General features: G+C 55.3%; 2 protein-coding genes and 1 long non-coding RNA gene across 3 annotated transcripts; 2 read left to right on the forward strand and 1 right to left on the reverse strand.

Annotated features, from left to right (window-relative positions):
• On the forward strand, positions 1-1,599 carry HOXC12 (homeobox C12). Its single transcript, XM_060026249.1, has 2 exons — positions 1-601; positions 1,361-1,599. Exons 1-2 carry the CDS (start codon positions 1-3, stop codon positions 1,597-1,599), a joined length of 840 nt encoding a protein of 279 aa, XP_059882232.1.
• A 14,932-nt stretch (positions 1,600-16,531) lies between these two features.
• LOC132434567 (uncharacterized) lies at positions 16,532-18,160 on the reverse strand. Its single transcript, XR_009521326.1, has 3 exons — positions 18,022-18,160; positions 17,492-17,641; positions 16,532-16,773 (listed from the first exon to the last, which is right to left on the reverse strand). It is a non-coding gene; the product is annotated as an uncharacterized lncRNA (long non-coding RNA).
• HOXC11 (homeobox C11) lies at positions 18,049-21,332 on the forward strand. The gene is made up of 2 exons (XM_060026250.1): positions 18,049-18,891; positions 20,122-21,332. The coding sequence occupies exons 1-2, from the start codon at positions 18,207-18,209 to the stop codon at positions 20,352-20,354; spliced, it is 918 nt and encodes a 305-aa protein (XP_059882233.1). The 5' UTR covers positions 18,049-18,206; the 3' UTR covers positions 20,355-21,332.

A 21,332-nucleotide genomic window follows, 5' to 3' on the forward strand; every position in this document is an offset into this window, starting at 1 on the left:
ATGGGCGAGCATAATCTCCTGAATCCCGGGTTTGTGGGGCCGCTGGTGAACATCCACACGGGAGACACCTTCTACTTCCCCAACTTCCGTGCGTCCGGGGCGCAGCTGCCCGGGCTGCCTTCGCTGTCCTACCCGCGCCGCGACAACGTGTGCTCGCTGCCCTGGCCGTCGGCGGAGCCGTGCAATGGCTATCCGCAGCCCTATCTCGGCAGCCCGGTGTCGCTCAACCCGCCCTTCGGCCGCACGTGCGAGCTGGCGCGCGTGGAGGACAGCAAGGGTTATTACCGCGAGCCGTGCGCCGAGGGCGGCGGCGGGGGCCTGAAGCGTGAGGAGCGCGGGCGCGACCCCGGCCCAGGAGTCGGGCCCGGGGCAGCGCTGCTGCAGCTGGAGCCGTCGGGGCCGCCTGCTCTCGGTTTCAAGTACGACTACGCGGCAGGCGGCGAGGGTGGCGCGGGACCCCCGCACGACCCGCCCTCGTGCCAGTCTCTGGAATCCGACTCCAGTTCGTCCCTGCTTAACGAGGGCAACAAGGGCGCCGGCGCGGGCGACCCCAGCAGCTTGGTATCGCCTTTAAACCCCGGCGGCGGCCTCGCGGCCAGCGGTAAGGACCCCGGCCCATTCGCGAGGCTACTCCGGACGGGACGTCTGACCCGGGGCGGGGCGGGGGGGGGGGTGGGCAGTGTAGGACTGAGCTAGGGCCTCCTGGGGTGACAGACTGTGTGGTGAGGAAGCGCTTCTTTTAAAAAAGGGAGTTGGGGGGGCAAGCCCTATAAACATGTAAATATCCCCGTAAAAGAACTAGAGATTCCCTTTTTCCTCGGCCTGCAGCTGGAGGGGGCAGGGAGCTCTGGAGAAAGGGGATTCTGACACACTTCCCCAGGCCTTGGGGGGTGGGGACCCAGAGGCTGGTCCCTGCCCTCCCAGGGCCTCTCTTTCCACCTTCCCACAGGCCCCCATTACCTACTTTTTTTTTTTTTTTAAAGAAAGGCCAGTGGTTGTCTCTTGTCACTCGCTCATGTCTGTTCTAACTAATCAGGACCCCATCCTGGAGGATGTGAGAGGAAGGGGCCAGGATATCCTGGAGAAGAAGAGGTTTGGGGAGAAGTGAGAGGATAGGAATTTGGAAGGTTCTGGGATACTGCAGTGAGAAGTAGGGGAGGCAAGGAGAAAGAGTGAAAGGGGAAAAAGAGATTGATGGAGGCAGAGGAGTTGGTGGGGATGGGAGTCTTCCTAAGAGAGGAGAGGAAGAGCCTGGGGTCGGGTGTTAGGCCAAGGTGAAAGGGGCTGGGGAAGGACCGACGGTACTGGGCTTGTCACCTCTTGGTCCCCTGGCCAACCCTGCTGGTTCGTCTCCACCCAGGCGCGCCCTGGTACCCGATCCACAGCCGCTCACGGAAGAAGCGCAAACCCTATTCGAAGTTGCAGCTGGCGGAGCTGGAGGGCGAGTTTCTGGTGAACGAGTTCATCACAAGGCAGCGCCGGAGGGAACTCTCAGACCGCTTGAATCTTAGTGACCAGCAGGTCAAGATCTGGTTTCAGAACCGCAGAATGAAAAAGAAAAGACTTCTGTTGAGGGAGCAAGCTCTCTCCTTCTTTTAGGGGGCAAGACACGGGCGCCAGCCCCAGACTGAGCCTGTCTCTGGCAGAGAGCAAAGAGGGGGCACTGCCTGGGACACAGTCCCCGCTTAGAACGCCAGGCGTCTCTGGCAGGTCCTCCTGGGACGTCCTCTTGTCTGTTTTGTTCGTGGTTCCCTCCCACACACCCCCCAGCAGACCCTGCCATGTCCCAGAGAGAAGGGAAGAACCCAGCCAGGGAGAGGAAGCCCACAGCTGCAGGCAGGGGGTAGGGGCAGGGAAGGCTGAGGCGCTGGGGAGGGGCTAGTTTGACGTGGGACCGGGGCGTTGGGCCTCCGTCTGAAGATCTGGAGGAAAGGTGACTCAGGCGTCCCCTCCCACCACTTTCCTTCCGTGGTCTTAGGTCTGTCTGCCTGCAGGAGTAGGCGAGGGTGGGGACAGTGGGACTAAGGCTCTCAGAACTTGCAGTTATTGGGGTTAGGAGAGGCTGCGAGGAGGGAGCAAGAGTGGAGGATGGGCAGAGAGCAGGGAAGGGGTCAGGGTAGCTCTGGGAGGGCAGAAGGAAGTGGGGGGACCTAGGAGGAAGTGTGGTTTGGGAGAACAGAATGATCAGCAATGTCCAGGTCCGCTGGGGTCGGGGTCCTCCAGGCCTGGACACAGAGCAGGCCCAGGCATAAGCATTTGGCAGACCCGGCTGTGGACAAGGTGATGATCAGGCTTTTGTCCCCTCTAGGGCAGGCCACCCGAACCGTCTCCTGGTCCCCAGCCCTCTCCCGAGCCCCCTGCGCCCATTCGCTCACAGGTGTGCTGCCATCCACTCTTCCTGCCGCTGAGGCGGCTGCGGACCGGAAGCCGCAAGCGGGGAATTGAGAGCTGAGCGGACGCAGCCTCGGGTTCAGTAGCCACCCCAGGGACCCCCACCTGGCCCTCCGGGAAGCCCAGGAAGCTGTAAAAGGAGCTGCGAAGCGCGGCATTGATTGGCCGAGAGAGTTTCTGGCAGCCGCTGCAGATTCTCCCTTCGCCGCTGGCGTTCACGGTCACGGCCGGCCGGAGGCTGGACCGGCGTAATTTACGAGGCGGGAAGAGAATCCGCCCCTAAAAGGGGCTACCGGCCGCGGAGGCCCCCGCTCAGCCCGGGTTTCCCAGGCTGGTGACAATGAAGGAGGGGGCACTGCAGCCCCCCACCCAACTCCTTTCTCTCTTTTACCCACCCCTACTCCACCTGCTCCCCAACGGCGCCCTTTGTCTCAGGATCCGCTGTCTCCGCCCCCAGGCCAGGGAGCCGCAGATTAGGAGGACCAGAGCAGAGGGAAGGGCACATCCCCAAAACCCACTGGAGGCCAGAAAGTGGCTTCTCCAGCCGAGGGCCTTTTATTCATAGCCCCCTTCAGGCCCCAGCCCCAGCCCAGTAGATCCCAGGCTGGCTTCCGAAAGAGAAGCTGTGAAGGAGCCCCCCTGCCTTCTTGAACTCTGTTTTGATTCCCCTTGGTGAGAGTCCCCCAACCTCCCACCTGCTGACCCACCCTTGCCAGGATCAAGAGGGCGAGAAGCAGGGGAATGATGGGAGTTAAGCCCAGCCTGGACAGTGTGAAACTGGCCCGCCAGCTTGGAGTTCTTCCCACCTGGGGAAAGTCTCTCCTTCCACACCCTGGAAAGGCAATCCACTCTCCCACCAGATTCAAGTCCCTGTGAAAGACTGTGCAGAGGCATGGGCAAACATATAGGCACAGCTGCCCAGTACAGCACTTAGCCCACACCACTCTCCTGACTGTACTTGCAAAGAGGCAGCCTCATATCCCCAAATACAGCCCTGCAGAGTAGCCGTACAATCACATACCCTCATCCCGCACTGGGCACCTGACACACTTCCCCACCCACATTAACCTATGTACACGTTTGCAGAAATCACCACCGTTCCAGCTGTCTGCACACTCCCCTGTGGGCTGGCGCTGGGTATGAGGCACTCCCCTCTTTGCCTGGTCACCCATGTACCCCTTCATACAGCCCCTCCTGTGACCTCTTGGTCTCTGGGGTGCTGGATTTGAGTTTCAGCACTCCAGCCTGACTCTCCCAGCTTAATAAAGGAGACCAAAACACTCCAAAAGGGGTAGGGGGACAAAGATATGCAATATTCTCTTCCTGTCGCTTTAAACTTGATTTCTGTGAGCTTCTCTGTCAATCTGTGTCCTGTTCTCTGTGTCTGTTGCTAGTACCTAGTGTGATCCCTGTGGGTAGATGCCCTCCTTTCCTCCCTCCCCGGTTCTCTGTAGTGTGCCCTCCTATGCAAACGTCTGTCTCTAGCACGTTTTCCCTTTATATAGTCCTTGTACAGAGTTGCTTCATCATATTAATATTAATAATAATAATTAAAACATGATGGTATGATGATGTGATTTTTTTGAGAGAAAAATTTTAAACTGGCTCCATACACACGGTCTCCTATGCCCAGAAAGAATGGGATCCCCAACCTCCTAGCTGTTCTCCCACTTTACTTTTTCCAGCCCAGGTGAATAATAAAAATAATAAACGTATAATAATAAAGGAAGAGCGGTTGCAGGGGCAACAAAAATATACCAGCAACCAAGATCTGTTGATGAGCTGCCATCTCCAGTCCCAAGCAATTACTAGCAGAGAGAAAATTGGGGGATGGTAGATTAGCGGGGAGGAGAGGGATATCTGAGGAGTCGTGGGGTTGTAAAAATAATGTGGACAGCCCGGAGGAGGCTGAAACTACCTTCAGCACCACAAAAAGGAAGTCTGAGCTGCAAGATCTCCAAGCAGTGAAGCCAGGGTAGGGGCAAGAGCTGGTTGGAGCTGGGATGGTGAGAGTGCTATGGGGTAGGGGCAGGGGTTGGTGGGTCCACACTTCACCCTGATGGTTCTAACCCTGTGGCTTCACTCTGAGAGCACATTTTGTGCACTGCAAGATGACTGGAGAGTGTACTAAAGACCCCTTGAAGCTGGTGAAATAGGCTCCGCCTCTGTCAGCTGCGGCCCCTCCAGGCCGTGACAGAGAGAGGCCCAGGTCCAGGCCAGAGTCTAGTCTCAGCTGAGCCCAGGAGTCCTCTGCACCTCCACCTCACTCCTTCCTTATGGATGGGATGCCCTCCCTCTGCCTCCACCCGTGAGCCTCTGATCCCTGAGTTTCCCTTTCTCACAGCCAGGCTCCAATCACGAAGTCTCCTCCAAATTCCCCCTCCACCCTCCTGGGCCTGCTCCAGAATAACAAGAGCCCCCCTCTGAGCCCAGCCTCCCGAGCCACGCCTCCTGCCCTGAAATCTTTGTTTCTCTTTCTCCCCTCCTTTCTTTACTCCTGCAACTAGGAAAAGTAGCAGATTTAGACCAAATCCCATCCTCCCTTTGCCCCAATCCCCTGCTGAGTGTGCATCTGAAGGATTCGGGCAGGAAGGAGATCCCAAGCTTTAGGAGTACTCCTATAAAGGGCCCACAGAGTTCGGGGCAGGCTGGGGACTGGATAGCTTCTGGCAGCCTTGAGCTGGTGGTGTAGGGGAGGGACTGAGTGGCTACCCTTGAGTCTGAATAAAGGTTGGGGGAGGTCTGAATCCCAGTGAATCCAGGCAAGAGACTACCCTCTTCTTAAGCCACATCTATACAGGAAGAGTTAACAGTGAAGGCATTTCTGGCTAAATAGGAAACAGGGAATTTAGAGAGGTCAGGAATAACTGGCCTTTAATTTATTCCCTTGATTTATTCCCAGAGACACTGCAGATCTGAGAGAGAAGGTTCCTTGTTGGGTTTTGTCTATGCAGGCCCTGAGACTCAATAACTGGGGAAGCTGTCAGAGAAGGAAAAACACTATAACCTCCTCCCAACGGCTGAATAACAAGTCCTTGGGTCTCCTGGCCAAAGAGAAGGTCATGGCTGCAGCCACAACCCAAATACCCAGGACCTGGCTGAGCTCTGGATCTGGGCAAAGATTGCATCTATTTTGCAAGTATTTGTCTGGCTTAAGTCCTCAAACTACAATTTACTCCACTGATTTAAGACAAGGCACCCTGTGTCTCTAACTGGGTCTTGAGGAACAAGAAAAGGAGAGAGTTATCTGGATAATCCAGGTAGAAAAATAATTTCACTGTTGTGTATGTGTAATCTTATGCCATTCAAATGAGTTGTGTATTTGGTCCTGATTATCACCCAGTTCTACTCCAGTCTGAGCTGCGTACACGCAGCTAGGGTATTTAAAGCCACTATCGAGCGGGCGGGAGATGGGCCCGGCAGCCCGGGCTCTGTGGATGCTAATGCAGCCGGAAACCCGGCGCGATCGATGGCTCAGACCCAGAGCGGTGCAGGGACCGCCGGCCCCGATCTTCGAAAAATCAAACCCCCGGGACCTTGGGTTCCGGACCGGCCGGAGCTCCCGCCCATCCTCCCCGCCATTACCAGGAAAGTAGGAGCGGTTTTTAGGCCCCCGACCCGTGGGGGAAACGCACCCCGGAGCCCCCAACCCTCTCTGCGCGGCAGGCACAGGGAGGCGCCGAAGGTCTCGGTGTAATTTAGCGCGAGGTGGGCTGCAGGCCTGGGATCCCGCAGCCGCGTATAAGCCGAGCGTTAGGCTCGAGCGGCCGCCCTTCGGTATCCGCCTCCGTCGAGACGGAGCTGCCGGTTTTCCGCGGAGAAGCGTGCGTCCCGGGCCCTCCGCCACCGGACGCGCAGCACCGCGGCAGCTGGGGTCCGAGCTCGCGATCGCCGCTCAGGGGAGGCCCCGAGACAAAGGCCCGCCGGCCGCTGGTGGCCGACGCGGGCGCCTGGCCGCTCGCTCCCCTCCCCGCGCCCGGAGCGCTCCGTGCCCCGGCCCGGCGGACAGGGTTCCGGGGCCTCAGTCCAGTTCCCCGCCCGCCTGGCCCGGCCCCGGCTCCGGTGTGCCCGGGGTCCCGGGGAGAGGAAAACCCGGCGCGCCTCCCAGCCCCGGCCCCGCCGCCCGAACAGAGCCGGCAGTTCCGGTCGCCGCGCGAGGGCCGCCGGCTCCCGCGAAGGACCGGATGACCCCTGCTGGCCAGATCCGCGGAGACCGCGAAGACCCGGACCCGCCCAGCCGCTCGGCCCTGAGCCACAGCCCGGGGGCGGGGGGACGCTCCGTGGGTTTGTGGGTGACCTCAAAGAACAGCCCGAGTCCGAGGCGCTGCCGGGCTGCGGGAACCAGGCCTTTCTCCCAAGTGCCCTCCCTCTGCTGGGCACGCGGCGTCCCCACAGCGGCGGCCCGCCCTCCCGCCGGGTTCGTCACCGCCGGCGGCTCTGCCCCAAGCGCCGAAAGGCTGTGCCGCCCGAGGGAGCCTGGCACCGGAGCCGAGGAACTGGGCTTGGATGAGACCAAACGCAGCGGACCTTTAGCCATTGTGACCCAGCCGGTTGCCTGGGGGTGAGTTCTCCTCTCTGAGCCGGAGCCGCTTCCTGGGGACTCCGAGATAAGCCTTCCGTTTGTCAGTTTCCCTGAAGCGGAGTGGAGAACTTCCTTCAACGACCGGTCTGTGCGGAACTCACCGGCAGTTGTTGCTAGAAAAGCTCCCTGTGAAAGACGCACAGTCCACATTCGGAGCATGGAAAAGCTGTTCCACAAAATGCACGCTTGGCCATACTGCCGACATAACCGATATACTGAAACAGTCTAAAATGCACAGCCATCTGTATTACATGTACTCTGGGCATGGAAAATATATTTCTCTAGAAAATATACATATGGAGGCACTCTTACCTATTGTATGGGAAAACAACCTCCTGGGAAAAGATTACATATAGCATGTATACCCATTACATGTAAAAATTCATTTACATAGATTAAACAGTACACTTGCACACATCCTGCGCAGGGAAGGTACAGTCCTACATCTATTTAGCTCCATGGATGTATACACTCCAAAGGGCGTATAAAATCAGTACATGGACAATGCATCCAGATATTAATATATCCACATTAAAACACTGCATGAAAAATATACATCATGTTATTATATATACACAAAGTGCCTATCAACCCAGTGTATGAAAAATATATTCTGTGAATTATGTTTGTACACATGGTGTATGTGTACCAAATACATTGAAGTACATACTTTGATTTCACATATTACTGTATTTATAATACACATTTCTCTGGCAATCTTAAAAACAGTAGCAGGAGGAAGCTCAGGCATTGGCAATGACATTCTCTATCAGCTGAACCTCTTTTCTGTTCTGTATTTCTATTATTTCTGTCTTTTACAAACCCCCTTCTGTGTCTACGTGGATTATTTATATGAGTGGTCTTCTATCTCTATTTAACTGTTGCTTCTCTTGTCTGAGGTCAGGGTCTATATTTAGAGCCCTAGGTCCTGTTTGCGGCAGGGTCTGACTGCATAACCACTCCTGTATGGAATTAGCATTGTATAATTACGTTACCCCTTCTGTCTCAGGATGTGTTCTTCTAGATATAGTATAAATATAGTTACTCTGAGCTGCCAGTTAGGAAAGGGGGAAAGAAGGAAGAGCAGCAACCAGGTGAGGTGTGTAACAGGTAGGTTCCGGCTGTGTGCTGGGCATGCAAGGGCTTCTTGAAAGCTAAGGTTTGTTTAACTTTTTAAAAATTTACTTTAAAAACTCAAGTCCAGGGAAGTATGAAGTAAAGGCTGGACCTTGTCTTCTATGCTCCTCTCAAATCTGAGAGCAGCCCCACTCCGTCCCAGACGACCGGGAAGAGGACTCCGGCCTGCCCAACTCCTCGACTCCAGTTCCCATCCTTAACCTTAACCAAGCAACTGGGAAAGGTTATCCAATAACCCAAGTTTTTCTCAACAAAACCCATTCCCAACGCTTTTTCAGAGGCAGTCATAAAGTATTTTCTGGAGCTGAGCTAACTCCGATCTGGCCCCCTAAAAATGAAACCCACTTGGGTCTTTCTTTAGCAGCTAAAAATCCTGGACTACATGACACACGCCTATGGAAAAATTCTTTGAGAGACAATACACTCACACCCAACAGAGATATTGTTTATGAGTCGATAGGTTCCATGTAGATGCGGCCATACTTTACTGTCCAAAGAAATCAATTAATTAGTGCCTCGCCAGTCCCCTCCCCACCCCGCCCCCGCCGGCCGCTGCTTGGCTGAGCTCGAGCGGCAGAGATAGATGTGCGTGGCCAGCTCGCTGGTCTTGTTAACAAGCCTCGTCATAAAGATGGAATGATAAGGAGAGCGAGGAAGCCCTGGTGGCCGCGAGGGGGGGCTTCGATAGCCCAGCCCGACGGGCTGTGGGACGGCGGCAAATCGGAACCAGAGCGAGCCCAGTGCAGCTCCTGCTCCAGCACCAGCACCGGGGATCACCGAGGATCTGGTGTATCCAGTGTTCTCCCCTTCTGGGGTGGTCACGCTGTAACTCGAATAATCCCCTCTCCCCTCCCCTTTCCTGAGTCGTCCCTTCTCTTCACTGAGCCCCAAATTTTAAAAAAAATTAATAAAAATACATAAACCTCTGTCCTTGAGTGCCTGTCTTGCCCTCTGCCACGTTTGTTCCGGGACCTGCCGCCTCCTTCTTTCCCTGCGTTTCTCCGCGTGGTTCCTTTTCATCTCCATCTGGCGCTCTCTTCCCTCCTTTGGCTCTCTCTCTGGCTTCATGGTTGCTTTTTCTACCAGGTTGGTACTGACTCAGGCCCCAATGAGCTTGTAAAAATAATACAAATACCCCCTGGTTATCTCTCGGCAGAGTAAACACTCCCAGATAAGCCCAATGGAAAACAAAAAAACAAATAACAACCAAACACTCCCCCCCAAAAAACCCTTGGATATAATTGCTGGTTGGGTTGCAGCACTTAATTCTGTTTATTCTCACCAATGTGCATACTTAACAGAGAGATATTGATATTAAAAGGCAGGGGGGGATTAATTTTACTTTTATAGTCATCTATTAAGAGCAGAGGATGATCTGGGTCTCCTTTAAAGGGACCGGAAAAAGGGAGGAGGGAGAGAGAGAGAAAGGGAGGGGGAAGGGAGAAATATGACTGAAAGCGAACAAAGATCTTTGCCTGAAGAAACAATGTAACACTAGACAGAACTATAAAGTATGGGAATGTAAGAACACAGGACTCTCTCTCAGCTTCCCCCATTTGGAATCCTGTCCCTTGCACTTCCTGCTGAAATCTCAACCCTGACTACACAGCAATGTTCAAGGAAGAATTCATGCAATTATCTGGATAATTGTAGGGGGAGAGAGAAAGAATTTCCCTTTGATTGTCTGATCCTCTCTGGTGTCTGTGCAAAGGAGGAGGAGAAGTGGGATGTAGGGGGGAAAAGGAAGTGGTAGCGTCTCCCAATATGACCCTATCCCCTACAAGATGGCTACTTCTAAATCCAGGAGGTCCTAGCAGGCTTACAGATTCTGGAACATACTCAAGAATGGACACAGATTCACTTTCATTTTCCAGGATATTTGCTTGGCTTTACATTGTCTGCATAGATCTGCCTCATCCAGTATTTTAATTATCACAAGTAAGTGAATAATAGATAATTATAGGGGTGTCCATAATATCATTTATTTTATAGCCACACAAGATATGATTAGAGTTAATGTCCGAGGCTTTGTTGGAGCATGGGAGGCAACAAGAGGCAAAGCAGAGAGGCCTGGATAATCTATCTCTTTCCTATTTTCATGTGTGTGGGAATCTCCAGAAATCCCTAATTCTCTAAATTCCCTCCCCAAAGGTCTTAAGTGAGATCTCTAGGATTTTAGGGGCTGGAAGCTGAGAGAAGGGCAAACAACAATTTGGTCCTTAAGTCTCACCCTTAGTCTCAAGAGCAGTGGTCTCTGCTCTCCCCATACTGCCACAACAAGGGCTTCGTCCTCCATTCAAGACGACTAGGGTCACAGAGACTTGGCGGGTGAGGCCAGTGAGAGGAAAACAGAGTCTTACCAAAACCAAATTCACTGCCATCCTCAAGTGGGCACTGGGCCCAGAGTGAAGCCCCTATAATCCTAAATCGGCCTTCTTTCCTGGACCCTCTTCCCCAGGGATACCTGGATGGGGGCAGAGGCCAGGCTAGGGCTGTGGAGGTCAGCTGGGGTGGGGATGGGAGAGTACTTAAAATATTTATTCTTGTTTCCGGGATTCAAAAGATCAGGAGAGAGAGAGAGAGAGAGAGAGAGAGAGAGAGAGAGAGATTGCAGTAGAGAGCTGGGCAAGAGAGAATCAAGGGAAACCATGAAACCAGTGGGCAAGAATAAAAGGAATGAGTGAAAGGAAAGGGGCAGGAAGAAGAAAAGCAGGGGAAAAAGAGAAGGAAGGGAATAAGAAAGAAAAGGTAGGAAAAAGTGAAGAAAAGGACAAAAGAGAAAAAGATGAAGTGAAAAAAAAGGAAAGGAGAGATTTGACAGAGAAAAAGAAGCAGGGAGGCAGAGGCCAGGGTCGCCTGGGCTCTGCCTGGCCGCCTGCAGCGGTCTGGGTGGGCGGGGGGCGCCCTGACAAAGTGAAGGTCAAGTTAGCATCGTACCTTATAAGGAAGGCGTCAGTCCTCCATTTCAGCCTTTCTTTCTGCCAGGACGTGGCCGTGGCATTTCTGGTCTTGTAAACACTGGACTCTTTGGGGCCTTAAAAAAAAAAAAAAAGACCCCCCCCTTCCTTTATTGGGGGTGAGCTCGGCCGGCTGGGGGAAGCAGTGGACAGAGAAGTCAACTAATGAAGACTCCGGGAAACTTTTCTCTCCTTTTCTCTCTCTCTGGCTCCGCTCCCGCCAGCTGGGGCCCCCTCCCTCCCGCCCTCCCTCCATCCATCCCTCCCTCTCCCTCCCTCCTCTCCCCACCCCAATGCCTCTTTTTCTCTCCGTATCTCTCCGTCTTCCGTATCTCTCGCCACCGCCTGTAACTCTGGGCTCCATCTCTCCACTCCCCCCCTCCCATACGCAGACTTCTAAATCCATTCCATTCCACCGCGAAGCGGAGCAAGACGTAAGAATTGGAGAGAAAATTAGCCGTCACAAAGAAAAAAAATGTTCATTTACAGCTTAGATGTCTGACTATTAAGATTTTCTTCGAAAACAAGGCGGTACACTCGGTAAGGAGGAGGGGGAGTGAGGCAGCAGGAGTGGGGAGGGCTGATGAGGCAGGAGCCGTGGATTTATTTATTTCTCATATCCAGAGGCGGAAAGAAAGGGGGAAGAAGCGTCAAAGCGAGAGAGAAGCTGTTGAACCCGGCAACTAGCAAAGTAGGGGGCTGCAGCTGAGGGACGGGGAGCGAAGCGCGCCGCGCTAGGACCCTGTAACGCGGCTGCGATCCCCCAGCGTTGAGCCGGCTCAGCCTAGACAAGTATATTAGATATCTGTTGGTCTGAGACGTGGGGGAAAGGCAGGGATGGAGGGAGGCAGGGAGAGAGGCGGAGTAAGGCGACGCCGCAGCCTGCACGCTGGAGGGAAAGCGAGTTCCGGAGTGGAGGCGGCGGCGGGCTGGGCTGCGGGAAGCCGGCAGCGGGCAGCGGGCAGCGGGCAGCGGGCAGCCGGCGGACTCAGGCGAAGGAAGGCGGCCGAAGAAAGGAGCCTGAAGTAGAATCATTGGCCCTCTCCCTCCAGGGTACCAGGGTAGCAGCACTAGGGCGGGGGGAGAGAGAGAGAGAGAGAGAGAGAGAGAGAGAGAGAGAGAGAAATGGGAATTCTAATGGCAAGGGAAGGGAGGGGTGCACTGATGGGGGGCTTCTGGTTAAATCTGATGCCCCACAAACCCCTGCTGGTTGTCACCTACACCCTTCTCAACTGGAAAACCGGACGGAGTCTGGGATCAGCCCCGTCCCACTTGACCTACCTGGTTGAGGGTGCCTAAGAACTATCTGGGACCTGAAGTGGGGTCTGGGGCCCAGGTGGGAGCTGCCAGGAGCGGTGGGGGCAGGCAGGGAGCTCCCAGGCCTGTATGCCTGGAGCCCTGCCACCCTGTGTTCTGATCATGAGAAACAAAGGGGGAGGATTTGATTATCTCTGCTGGTGTTAAAGGAGCCTGGCTTTCAAAAACAGCCTCTGACCCTGAGATCTAAGGTGATAAGTGTCTCTCCCACTGACGTTTAATCTGGGCAAACGTCCTACTGCCTGGGCTCAAGGGGCGGAGGGGGTGGCCAGGGTGAGGACAGTTGCTGCCGGGAAGCGCCAGGGAGGGAGTGGCAGGCCCTCTCTGTCATTATCTGGAGTTGTCTGGACAGTATCTTTAAAGGTCAGAGTGGACTGGGGAAGCCCTTTCTGATGTCCCCCTCAGCCCAGAGAAGGGGAGCCCCAAGAAGGGAGGGAGTTTACTACGAGCTGCGACATTTCCCCCTAGTGTGGGAAAGGCAAAGATAGCCAGACCTCATCCTGCAAAAATGTATTTTGTGTCTGTGACAGAAAATTGGTAGTCACTTGGGAGAGGCAGGGACTTGCAGTGAGTGAAGCAAGGCAAGACATTGTGGTGAAGGCAGAGGCTGAGGTGTGATTTAGGCTGAGGTGGTGCAGAAATCTGAGGGAGAGACTGGAAAGGTATCACCCAAACCCATTTTCTCAGAGAAGCCAAACACACACACACAATGGGCCCAATACTGAAAAACACCAGATGATCTGCTTCCAAGGGACATAACAGGCCAAGCGGATACAGGTTAATAAAACCCGCAAAAGCCCAGACAGGAACACTTAAAATGCCCGAGAAACAGAGTATACCGTGACAAATTCTGACCCAACACACAAGTACATGCACCAGAACGTTCCCAGGCACAGACAGACCTTCCCCATTTCGAGCCCTCACCCTTGGACACTCAGGTATACCTGCCCAGCTCCAAGGGCACACACACACTTGCGTCCCCTCCTAAACCTACCCACAGAAACCCCTGGGGGCAAGGGGGCAAGCACTCAGCCGCACGCACACCCCACAGAGCAAGTGTCTCCTGAGCCTCAGTAATGCACGATCCATACCCGGAGATAAAAGTCTAGACAATAGACGGTTGTTTATGACAACGAGGCTCTCCAAGTTTGGGGCCAGGCGATAAATCTCTGGCGAATCTTCTTGTAACTCAACTTCTGGCTGTAGCGACCGGAGGACCACGGAGACCTCAGAGAGGAGAGCAGCAAAATGGGAGAGACTTTTGAATCGTGAGCAGAAGGCAACTTCCCCGCTGGGGCAAGGGAGTGCAGGCGGCCACATTCTGCCCCACGTGGCAGGTCCACACTGTGGAAGCTTTCGTATCAGGCTTCAGAACACAGGCAAGTCAGGTTTCCTGGCTCCCGAAACCGGGGAGAAATGGCAGCGCCTGGAGGCTGGGACTGACCCACAAACAGTTCTTGCTGCAGGCAAAGGGTCTTTTTTGTGGGTGACTGGAATCTTCTTGCCATGTGTCACCTGAATTTTTTCACCCCATGCCTGCGCCTTCTCTCTCTCTCTCTCCTTTTCCTTTTCGGGTTGATGGGCTGTTCCCTTTTGCATTTTCAACCCAGGCATCTGATCACAAGTAACGAGCCACTGAAGTTGATCTCATAAAAATGCCGCCAGCTCACTTTGATCTGCGAGGACTGGGTCCGAGCCTAAGTAGGCGCTGAAGCCGGGGAATGGCGGCTCCGGCCAACCCGGCCTGCACTGGACCAAGAGTTCGGAGATCTGGGTGGCTCAGCACTGCAGTTCTGCCCAGAAAAGGCATTTTGTGTGTGTGTGTGCTGTTGCAGCTGAGTTTGGAGACCAAGGTCCAATGGTAGTGGCTCCATTTCCAGACTGCTTTTAAGACATTTCCTTGATTTTAGAGCATTTGGTGAGGGGCCAGTGAAACTGGCTCGTAAAATGGGACTTTTATTGGGAGAAATGGGGTCGCGTTGCTAGCCTCCCAGGACAATCCCTCCTCCGAAGAGGAAAGGGGGTGGGGCTGTGGGGGCAGAGGGACTGCCCTTCTCCCTCCTCCTTTCCTGTCCAGGGGCCGGAGGAACCTTGGAGCAGCGTCCTCCTAGGTGACCTGACTTGGGGCCTTGGGCTTGGGGCAATGGCCAGGGCTGAGGAGAGATGGGAGTCTGAGAACTGGCAGTCCCTTTCCCTTCTAGTTCCCTGGCTGGGGGTGGGAGGTGTCACGGGGTGCAGGCCTGAAAATCCCCAAGCACATTAAAGGGATTATTAAACTCAGTGGCATTGCAAGGGAGAGAGATTTTGTGCAAAAGGATGCAATCCTCGCTGGCCCAGCCTCGGATCCACTGAGGGTGTCCATGCGCTGATTGCCTATCTCTTTATTGACCCCACACAAACTGAACTTACAGACTGGAGAGCTCTAAGGGCCCCCTTTCTCCAAACTGGGGTTTCCTCCCTGTTCTTGGTCTGTGGGGTGGGCCCCTTTCCCTACCGCAGTCTGCTCTCTCCAGAGCAGCAGCAGGAGGTGGACAAGCTCTGAGGGGGCCCAGTACTGTGTGTGGGGTGCTGGGCTAGGACCTGGAGATACTGCCCCCTTCTGAAGCCACCTCTGGTGTCTGTGTGTGAAAGGGAAGAGTCTGTCGTGGCCCTGGCCAGAGTACCGAGGCGGCTGCCCAGACCGCAGCTGCCTGCTAGCTGCCTGAATGAGGCCACCCAGAGTCAGTGGGGCGGGCAGGATGGCCCTGCTAAGGAGGATTTCAGGTGAAAGCTGGGACTCCAGTAGGTGGAGAGGCCACAGGCACCCATGAGATGAGGGGGGAAGGCAGCCTCCTCTCTACGGCGTGGGGCTTGCCAGGGCTTCTGGGAATCAACTTGGGGACCGATTTTGGGTCTCACGTCGGGGGAGGCACGGATGCTCAGGGATGCCGGCTGGGGCAGGCAGCTCAGCCTATGCTTCAGGGTGGCCTGGACCTAGGACTGGGCAGGGAGGCCACTCGCCCACACCGTGGGCACTTTTGCCAATCAATGTCTCCCCAACTTCAGCAGCCAAGGCCTTCTCTCCTTGACCCCAGCAGCAACCTCCAGTTGTTGGGATTTTTTTAAGTTGTTAAAAAATTAAAAGTCAGACCAAAACTAGAAAAACATTTTTTTGAACTTTGTGCCTTAATTTTAGGGGGAAAAATATTAATGTTCACAAGCCTCTATTGGGAGACCCTAGAATTTCCTGAACATCCGCTCCTTTGACATTCTTTCTTGCCTTTCTTTTTTGTTTCAAGGAAACAGAGCCGCCAGCAGCTCCTTGTAGCAGCCTGGCTCACTTTTATGGTGGCCCTGGAATAAACTTTGGTGGTCAAATTCAAGTGCTCAGGCCCACAGCTGTCTCCTCACAGGAAGCAAACCCCCTCCCCACTGTCGGCCCTGGCGGTGCAGAATTTGCCTTGGGGGCTTGGGCCCCACAAGGCCCAGGAGGCCAGGATTGAGGGGGAACCAGGGCCCTGGGGGGAAGTGGGGAAAGCCAGAGTGGAGACTCTGAATGCTCGCCCACACCTCTGCAAGGGGTACCTCTCAGCTCCCTCTTACCAGTTCCCATCACTGTTTGGGGAGCATTTTGCCTCCAATAAACTCGAGTTTAATGAGGAGAGCACAAACCCCATAAAAGCCATAGTCCATAGTTCCCCATCATTATAATTAAAAATGCCGGCCCCAGTACACCCTATAAAAAGAGGTAGGGGAAAGAGGAAAAGCAACAGATTTTTTTTTCTTGCAGCCTTCTCGTTAGCAAAGTCCTAATCTAGTTCCTTTTTGCCCTTAGTTAAGATCTGGCCCTTAGTTAAGATCTGGCCAGGACTAAAGGAGGGCTCGGGAAGCAGTGCCCAGCAATGAATGGGTAGAGGGATGCCAGGGACCTATCCGTGGGTATGCCAGAGCCTCCCTGAGAATGGGACCCATGGCCAAGGCTGTTCCAACCCAGGTGTTGCTCTAAAGCAAATTTGAGGAGACAGGAGGGTTGGGAAAGAATGATTTGGGGAGGGGTTGTATTTGGGCTCAAGGTACCATTTTTTGTGTCTTCCCCATCTACTATCGGGGCCTCAGTACCTTGTCAAGTTCAACAAGGAAAATCAAATACAAATAATATTTTTACAGTGGAAACCAATTTTAAACAAGGGTTAGGAGTTAAAAGAGGGTTTGGGCCATTTCTGGCTTTTCCTAAGGGTGCGGTGGACTGCGTCCCCGGGGGCTTCAGTTCCTCCTGCTGATCTGAACAGAACAGATGATGCCCTAGCGGCTCCTCCTTGGACGCCAGGTTGCTTTCTGCTTGTGGGCAGTTGCTCTGGTACCCAGTCTAGAACCTTTCAATAAACTGATTTTCAGCTGCTCAAACGCGTCCTGTGGGAAGAAAGGCAAGGGAGTTCAGAACCGCTGAGTCCACCTCTGGGGTCACAGCCACCCAGGAGGCTGGCAGGGAAGGGCAGGACTGAGAAACAGGAAAGTGGCACCCACCAGGGCCTGGCTGCAGCCCCCCGGGGAGCAGGGAGAGGGGCTGGGGTTTTCCACTAGAGAGTGACCCCTGGCCCTGCCCAGCCCACCCAGGGCCCTCAGTTCCCTTCCACTGCCCTGCTGGTCTATTCCAGAGACCTGTACCTGGCCCCACCATCCACCTCAAATCGTCCCCAAATCGTCCAACGATAGGAGCCCCAAACCCAGTCCCTCCACCATATCCTTCCTAGAGCCGACACTGGGCTTCTTTTCAGTGAAGAAGCTGAGACTGAACCACCAACCCAAAGGGCCCCTGACAGAGAAGACACAGGACTCTCATTCCAACCTCTTTCTTGTGGGTTTGAGACTTAAAAAATCCACAGTGGATGTAGCTTTCTGTGCATTGATTGACAATAAAGTCAGGCATGAAATATTCACCCAGGGTCACTCTCTCATACTAAATATTTAACACAACATTAGAGAAGGTTTTTCCCAGACTTCGCCAGGCACCGGCTGGGCGGCTGGCTCACTGCTTACCACTGTTCATGACTAATCTAAGTCCCTAGCCGCCAGCAGCACAGCAAGCCAGACAAAGTTGGGACACTGGCTTGCTGCTGGGCTGCCTCACCTTTGGGAAACTTCAGATACACTTCCAGGGAGTCTCTCCAAAGGGGAAAGGGAGCCTTGATAGCCAGCCCTGGCCAGGAAAAGAATCGACTTCTTCAAACTCTTGTAAACACGCGCTGTGACCCTCTTCAGGTTGGTGGGGTAAGAGTCCCTGAGAGTTGGGGGAAAAGATTCACATCTCTGGCAGAATCAGGCAGTGGGGAAAGAGGTCTTCATCCCTAGCCCTGTCTTGGGCTGATCACGGGGAGGAGGCAAGACCCCCCCCCATACGTGAGAACCCTCCTCCTTCTCCCAATCCTGGAGGGGGGGAAGAGCAGCAGCTAGAAAAAAATACAATTACCCCCTCCTAGCCCCCGCCCCTGCCCATCCCACCGCCCACCCCACCCCAACCCTCTGTCTCTCCTCCTTTGCTCGCTCTGTGGAATGGAGAGGAGGGGAGTGTCAAGAGAAAAACGAATACAAATCTGCAATTGATTTTCATAATGTTTCTGCGGTGTTTGCAAACCAATCGCCTGAACGTCCCCATCTTACCTAAGAGAGAACCCCTCCTACGACTGCGAAGTGCTCCGAACTGATATATGACAATATCTACTTTGGATCACGTGCTCGGGGAGAGAGACTAAGACGGATAACGCGTCATCTCGCCTTCCCAAATTTTCCCCCCTCGCTAGATCAGGTCCAAAACCTCCATCTGGAGCCGGCAGGAGAAGAGAACGATGTTTAACTCGGTCAACCTGGGCAACTTCTGCTCGCCGTCGCGCAAGGAGAGGGGCGCTGATTTCGGCGAGCGAGGGAGCTGCGCCTCCAACCTCTATCTGCCCAGTTGCACTTACTACGTGCCCGAGTTCTCCACGGTCTCCTCCTTCCTGCCCCAGGCCCCCTCTCGTCAGATCTCCTATCCCTACCCGGCCCAAGTGCCCCCGGTCCGGGAGGTCTCCTACGGCCTGGAGCCCTCCGGCAAGTGGCACCACCGGAACAGCTATTCCTCCTGCTATGCGGCGGCCGACGAGCTCATGCACCGGGAGTGCCTGCCTCCTTCCACCGTCACCGAGATCCTCATGAAAAACGAAGGCTCCTACGGCGGCCACCACCACCCCAGCGCCCCGCACGCCGCCCCCGCCGGCTTCTACTCCTCAGTCAACAAGAACAGCGTCCTGCCCCAAGCCTTCGACCGTTTCTTCGACAACGCCTACTGCGGTGGTGGCGACGCGCCCGCCGAGCCCCCCTGCCCGGGCAAGGGTGAGGCCAAGGGGGAGCCCGAGGCGCCCCCGGCCTCCGGACTGGCGTCCCGGGCTGAGGCGGGGCCCGAGGCGGCCGAGGCCGAGGAGGAAAACACGAATCCCAGCTCGTCCGGTTCAGCCCACTCGGCGGCCAAGGAGCCGGCCAAGGGAGCCGCCCCCAGTAGGTAGCAGCGGCCGTGAAACAGGCGGGCAGGAGGGAGGGAGCCAGAGAGGGAGGGCGAGAGTAGGGGGGAGGCGAGGGGAGCGGGGACGGCCTCGTGTTTTGGGTCAGTCCGATTTTATGTGGAGTTTTATAAGCATTCAAAGGATTTTATTATAACCTACAAAGCCCTCTCTCCCAACGACTCGACTTTTTACGATGGAGAAGGGGTGGGGACGGAGGGAAAAGGGCTCTTTGGAAAAGCTGGGTGAACCCCCTCCCCGTTATCTCCCTCGGTCTGTGAAATTTTTGAAAGCGCCACCATCGCGGGCTATATTAACTTTGATCGTGAACTTAGAGGAGCATTTAAGGAAGGATGGGGAGCCCGGCTGCCGGGGGGCGGGAGGGAGGGGAGGGGTGGAGGGGGAGAAAGGGGAGGGCAAGGGAAAGACAGGGAGAAACTCAGAGAGGGGGAGTGGTGGGGGAGAGAGGCAATGGAGCAGAACCTGAGGCCGGGGAGGCCAGCGAGGGCCGCTCTGCTTCTTTCAAAAACTATTTTCCAAATGTTCAAACTGTGTTCGCGTGTCCCTGAGCAGAACCCGGAGCAAGCCGGGGGTCAGCGGCGACAGGGGGTGGGGACGAGGCGGCTCAGGGCTCCACTCTGCTCCAGGCCTGGGGCTCAGCGTTTCTCTGCGGCCCGCGGCCTCTGCGCCGGCCTAGCCTGGCCGCGGGGAAGGCGCGGCCCGCCGGGCGTCCCGGGGCGCCAGGGCCCCCGGAAGCAGCTCTCGGGTGTCTTTGGTGCCTGCTCGCTCTCTTCCTCCCTGCCTCCCCACGACTCTCGCCCGGTCTCACTTCTTTGCGCCTGTTCTCCGCGGTTCCCCCAGATTTCTGGGGGGGCGGGGCGGCGGGTTTTCAGAGTCACTAGGAGGGCAGCTCAGGAAGGGGCAGAGGAGCCCGGCTGAGCAGAAGTCGTGTGGGGGGGGGCGCGTTGTCTGCGGGGACGCACTTGGCCCCGGCTGGCTTCCTTCTCCCCCAGACTCCGCCAGCCCCGGCCCTCGTCCGAGGGGAGGGGGCGCGGGTCCCACGGTGGCCCGGGATGGGGGACGAGCTCGCCCTGCCAGGGGATCGTGGCTCGGCCCAGCGCTGCGCCCGCGGGAGGGCTGCCGGGCGGTGGGGCTGGGGTCGCCGGGGTCTCACGTGTCTCTCTTCCCCTCTCCTCGCACTTGCCCCCTCCCCTCCCCTCCCCTCCAGACGCCCCCCGCACCCGCAAGAAGCGCTGCCCTTATTCGAAATTCCAGATCCGGGAACTGGAGCGAGAGTTTTTCTTCAACGTGTATATCAACAAAGAAAAGCGGCTGCAGCTGTCGCGGATGCTGAACCTGACGGACCGACAAGTGAAAATTTGGTTTCAGAACAGAAGGATGAAAGAAAAAAAACTAAGCAGAGACCGGCTGCAGTATTTCTCGGGAAATCCTCTGCTGTAACCGCGGACCGGGCCCTTTGGGGGGAGGGGGGAAAGGGGGAGATTATTTTATTTTATTTTTATTTTTTATTTTCTAACTCGCCTTCTTTCCGCGGGTGGAAAACTGGACTGTGGCCAGGGCTGGCCCCCACTGCCGTTGCCCGCACTTCTTTCCGGAACCTCCTTCACCTTGGTCTGACTCAGTGTGGGACAGGGACCGGGCCTGGAAAGGGGGGTGAAGGAGAGTGTCTGATCCACGGCGAGTGGACACCGTTGGCGCCGAGGCCAAGAATCTTTATTTAAAAGAAAACACACCTCGCGACAATGTCTTGCTGCTCGGATTGGGTGGGGGGAGGGGCGTGAGTAGTGGGCGCCAGAGCCTTACAGTCCTCGAACTGCAAGCCTTCCCTTGCCCATGTGAGAAGATCTGCTCGGACACTGTGTCTGCGAGGGGAGACTTCCCGGGCTCCCCGTCCCTACCCCACCACTCCCCACTGCTGGGGAGCAGCTAAATGTGATCCCGCCTTGCTGTGAAATTTCTGTTCCTTTGACCTGGTGTTAGGTGTGCAAAGTCGTGTCCTACCTCTGTCTGTGCCCAGGCCCTGCCCAAGCCTAGTTGTTCTCCCCCTTGAACGTGTAGAGCCCTCCTTTGAAATTTCTTAACTGGTGCGTTGAGGTTTCCTAACCTTTTTCCAAGCTGTGCCCCACTCCGCGAATTTATAGCTATAGTCTATGCATTTGTTACCTTCTTTTTAAAAAAAAAAAAAAAAGATTGGGGTGGAAGAGGCAGTAGGGAGATGGGATTGGACGCCTCCCCCATGCTGAGGCCTGAATTTTTGTAAATAAATTTCACAAGTATTTCTTTCTACCCGGAGGGGATATGGGGAGGACTCGCCTGGAATGAGATTTGAATCACCCATCTCCTTGTGCGTGAGTGCGTGTGTACGTGTGCAATCCCCACCCGGCTCCTGTCCCAGAGGGATTGCTGTGAATTTTTTTT

Source organism: Delphinus delphis, chromosome 11, assembly GCF_949987515.2.
Source record: "Delphinus delphis chromosome 11, mDelDel1.2, whole genome shotgun sequence".
NCBI classification, from domain to species: domain Eukaryota; kingdom Metazoa; phylum Chordata; class Mammalia; order Artiodactyla; family Delphinidae; genus Delphinus; species Delphinus delphis.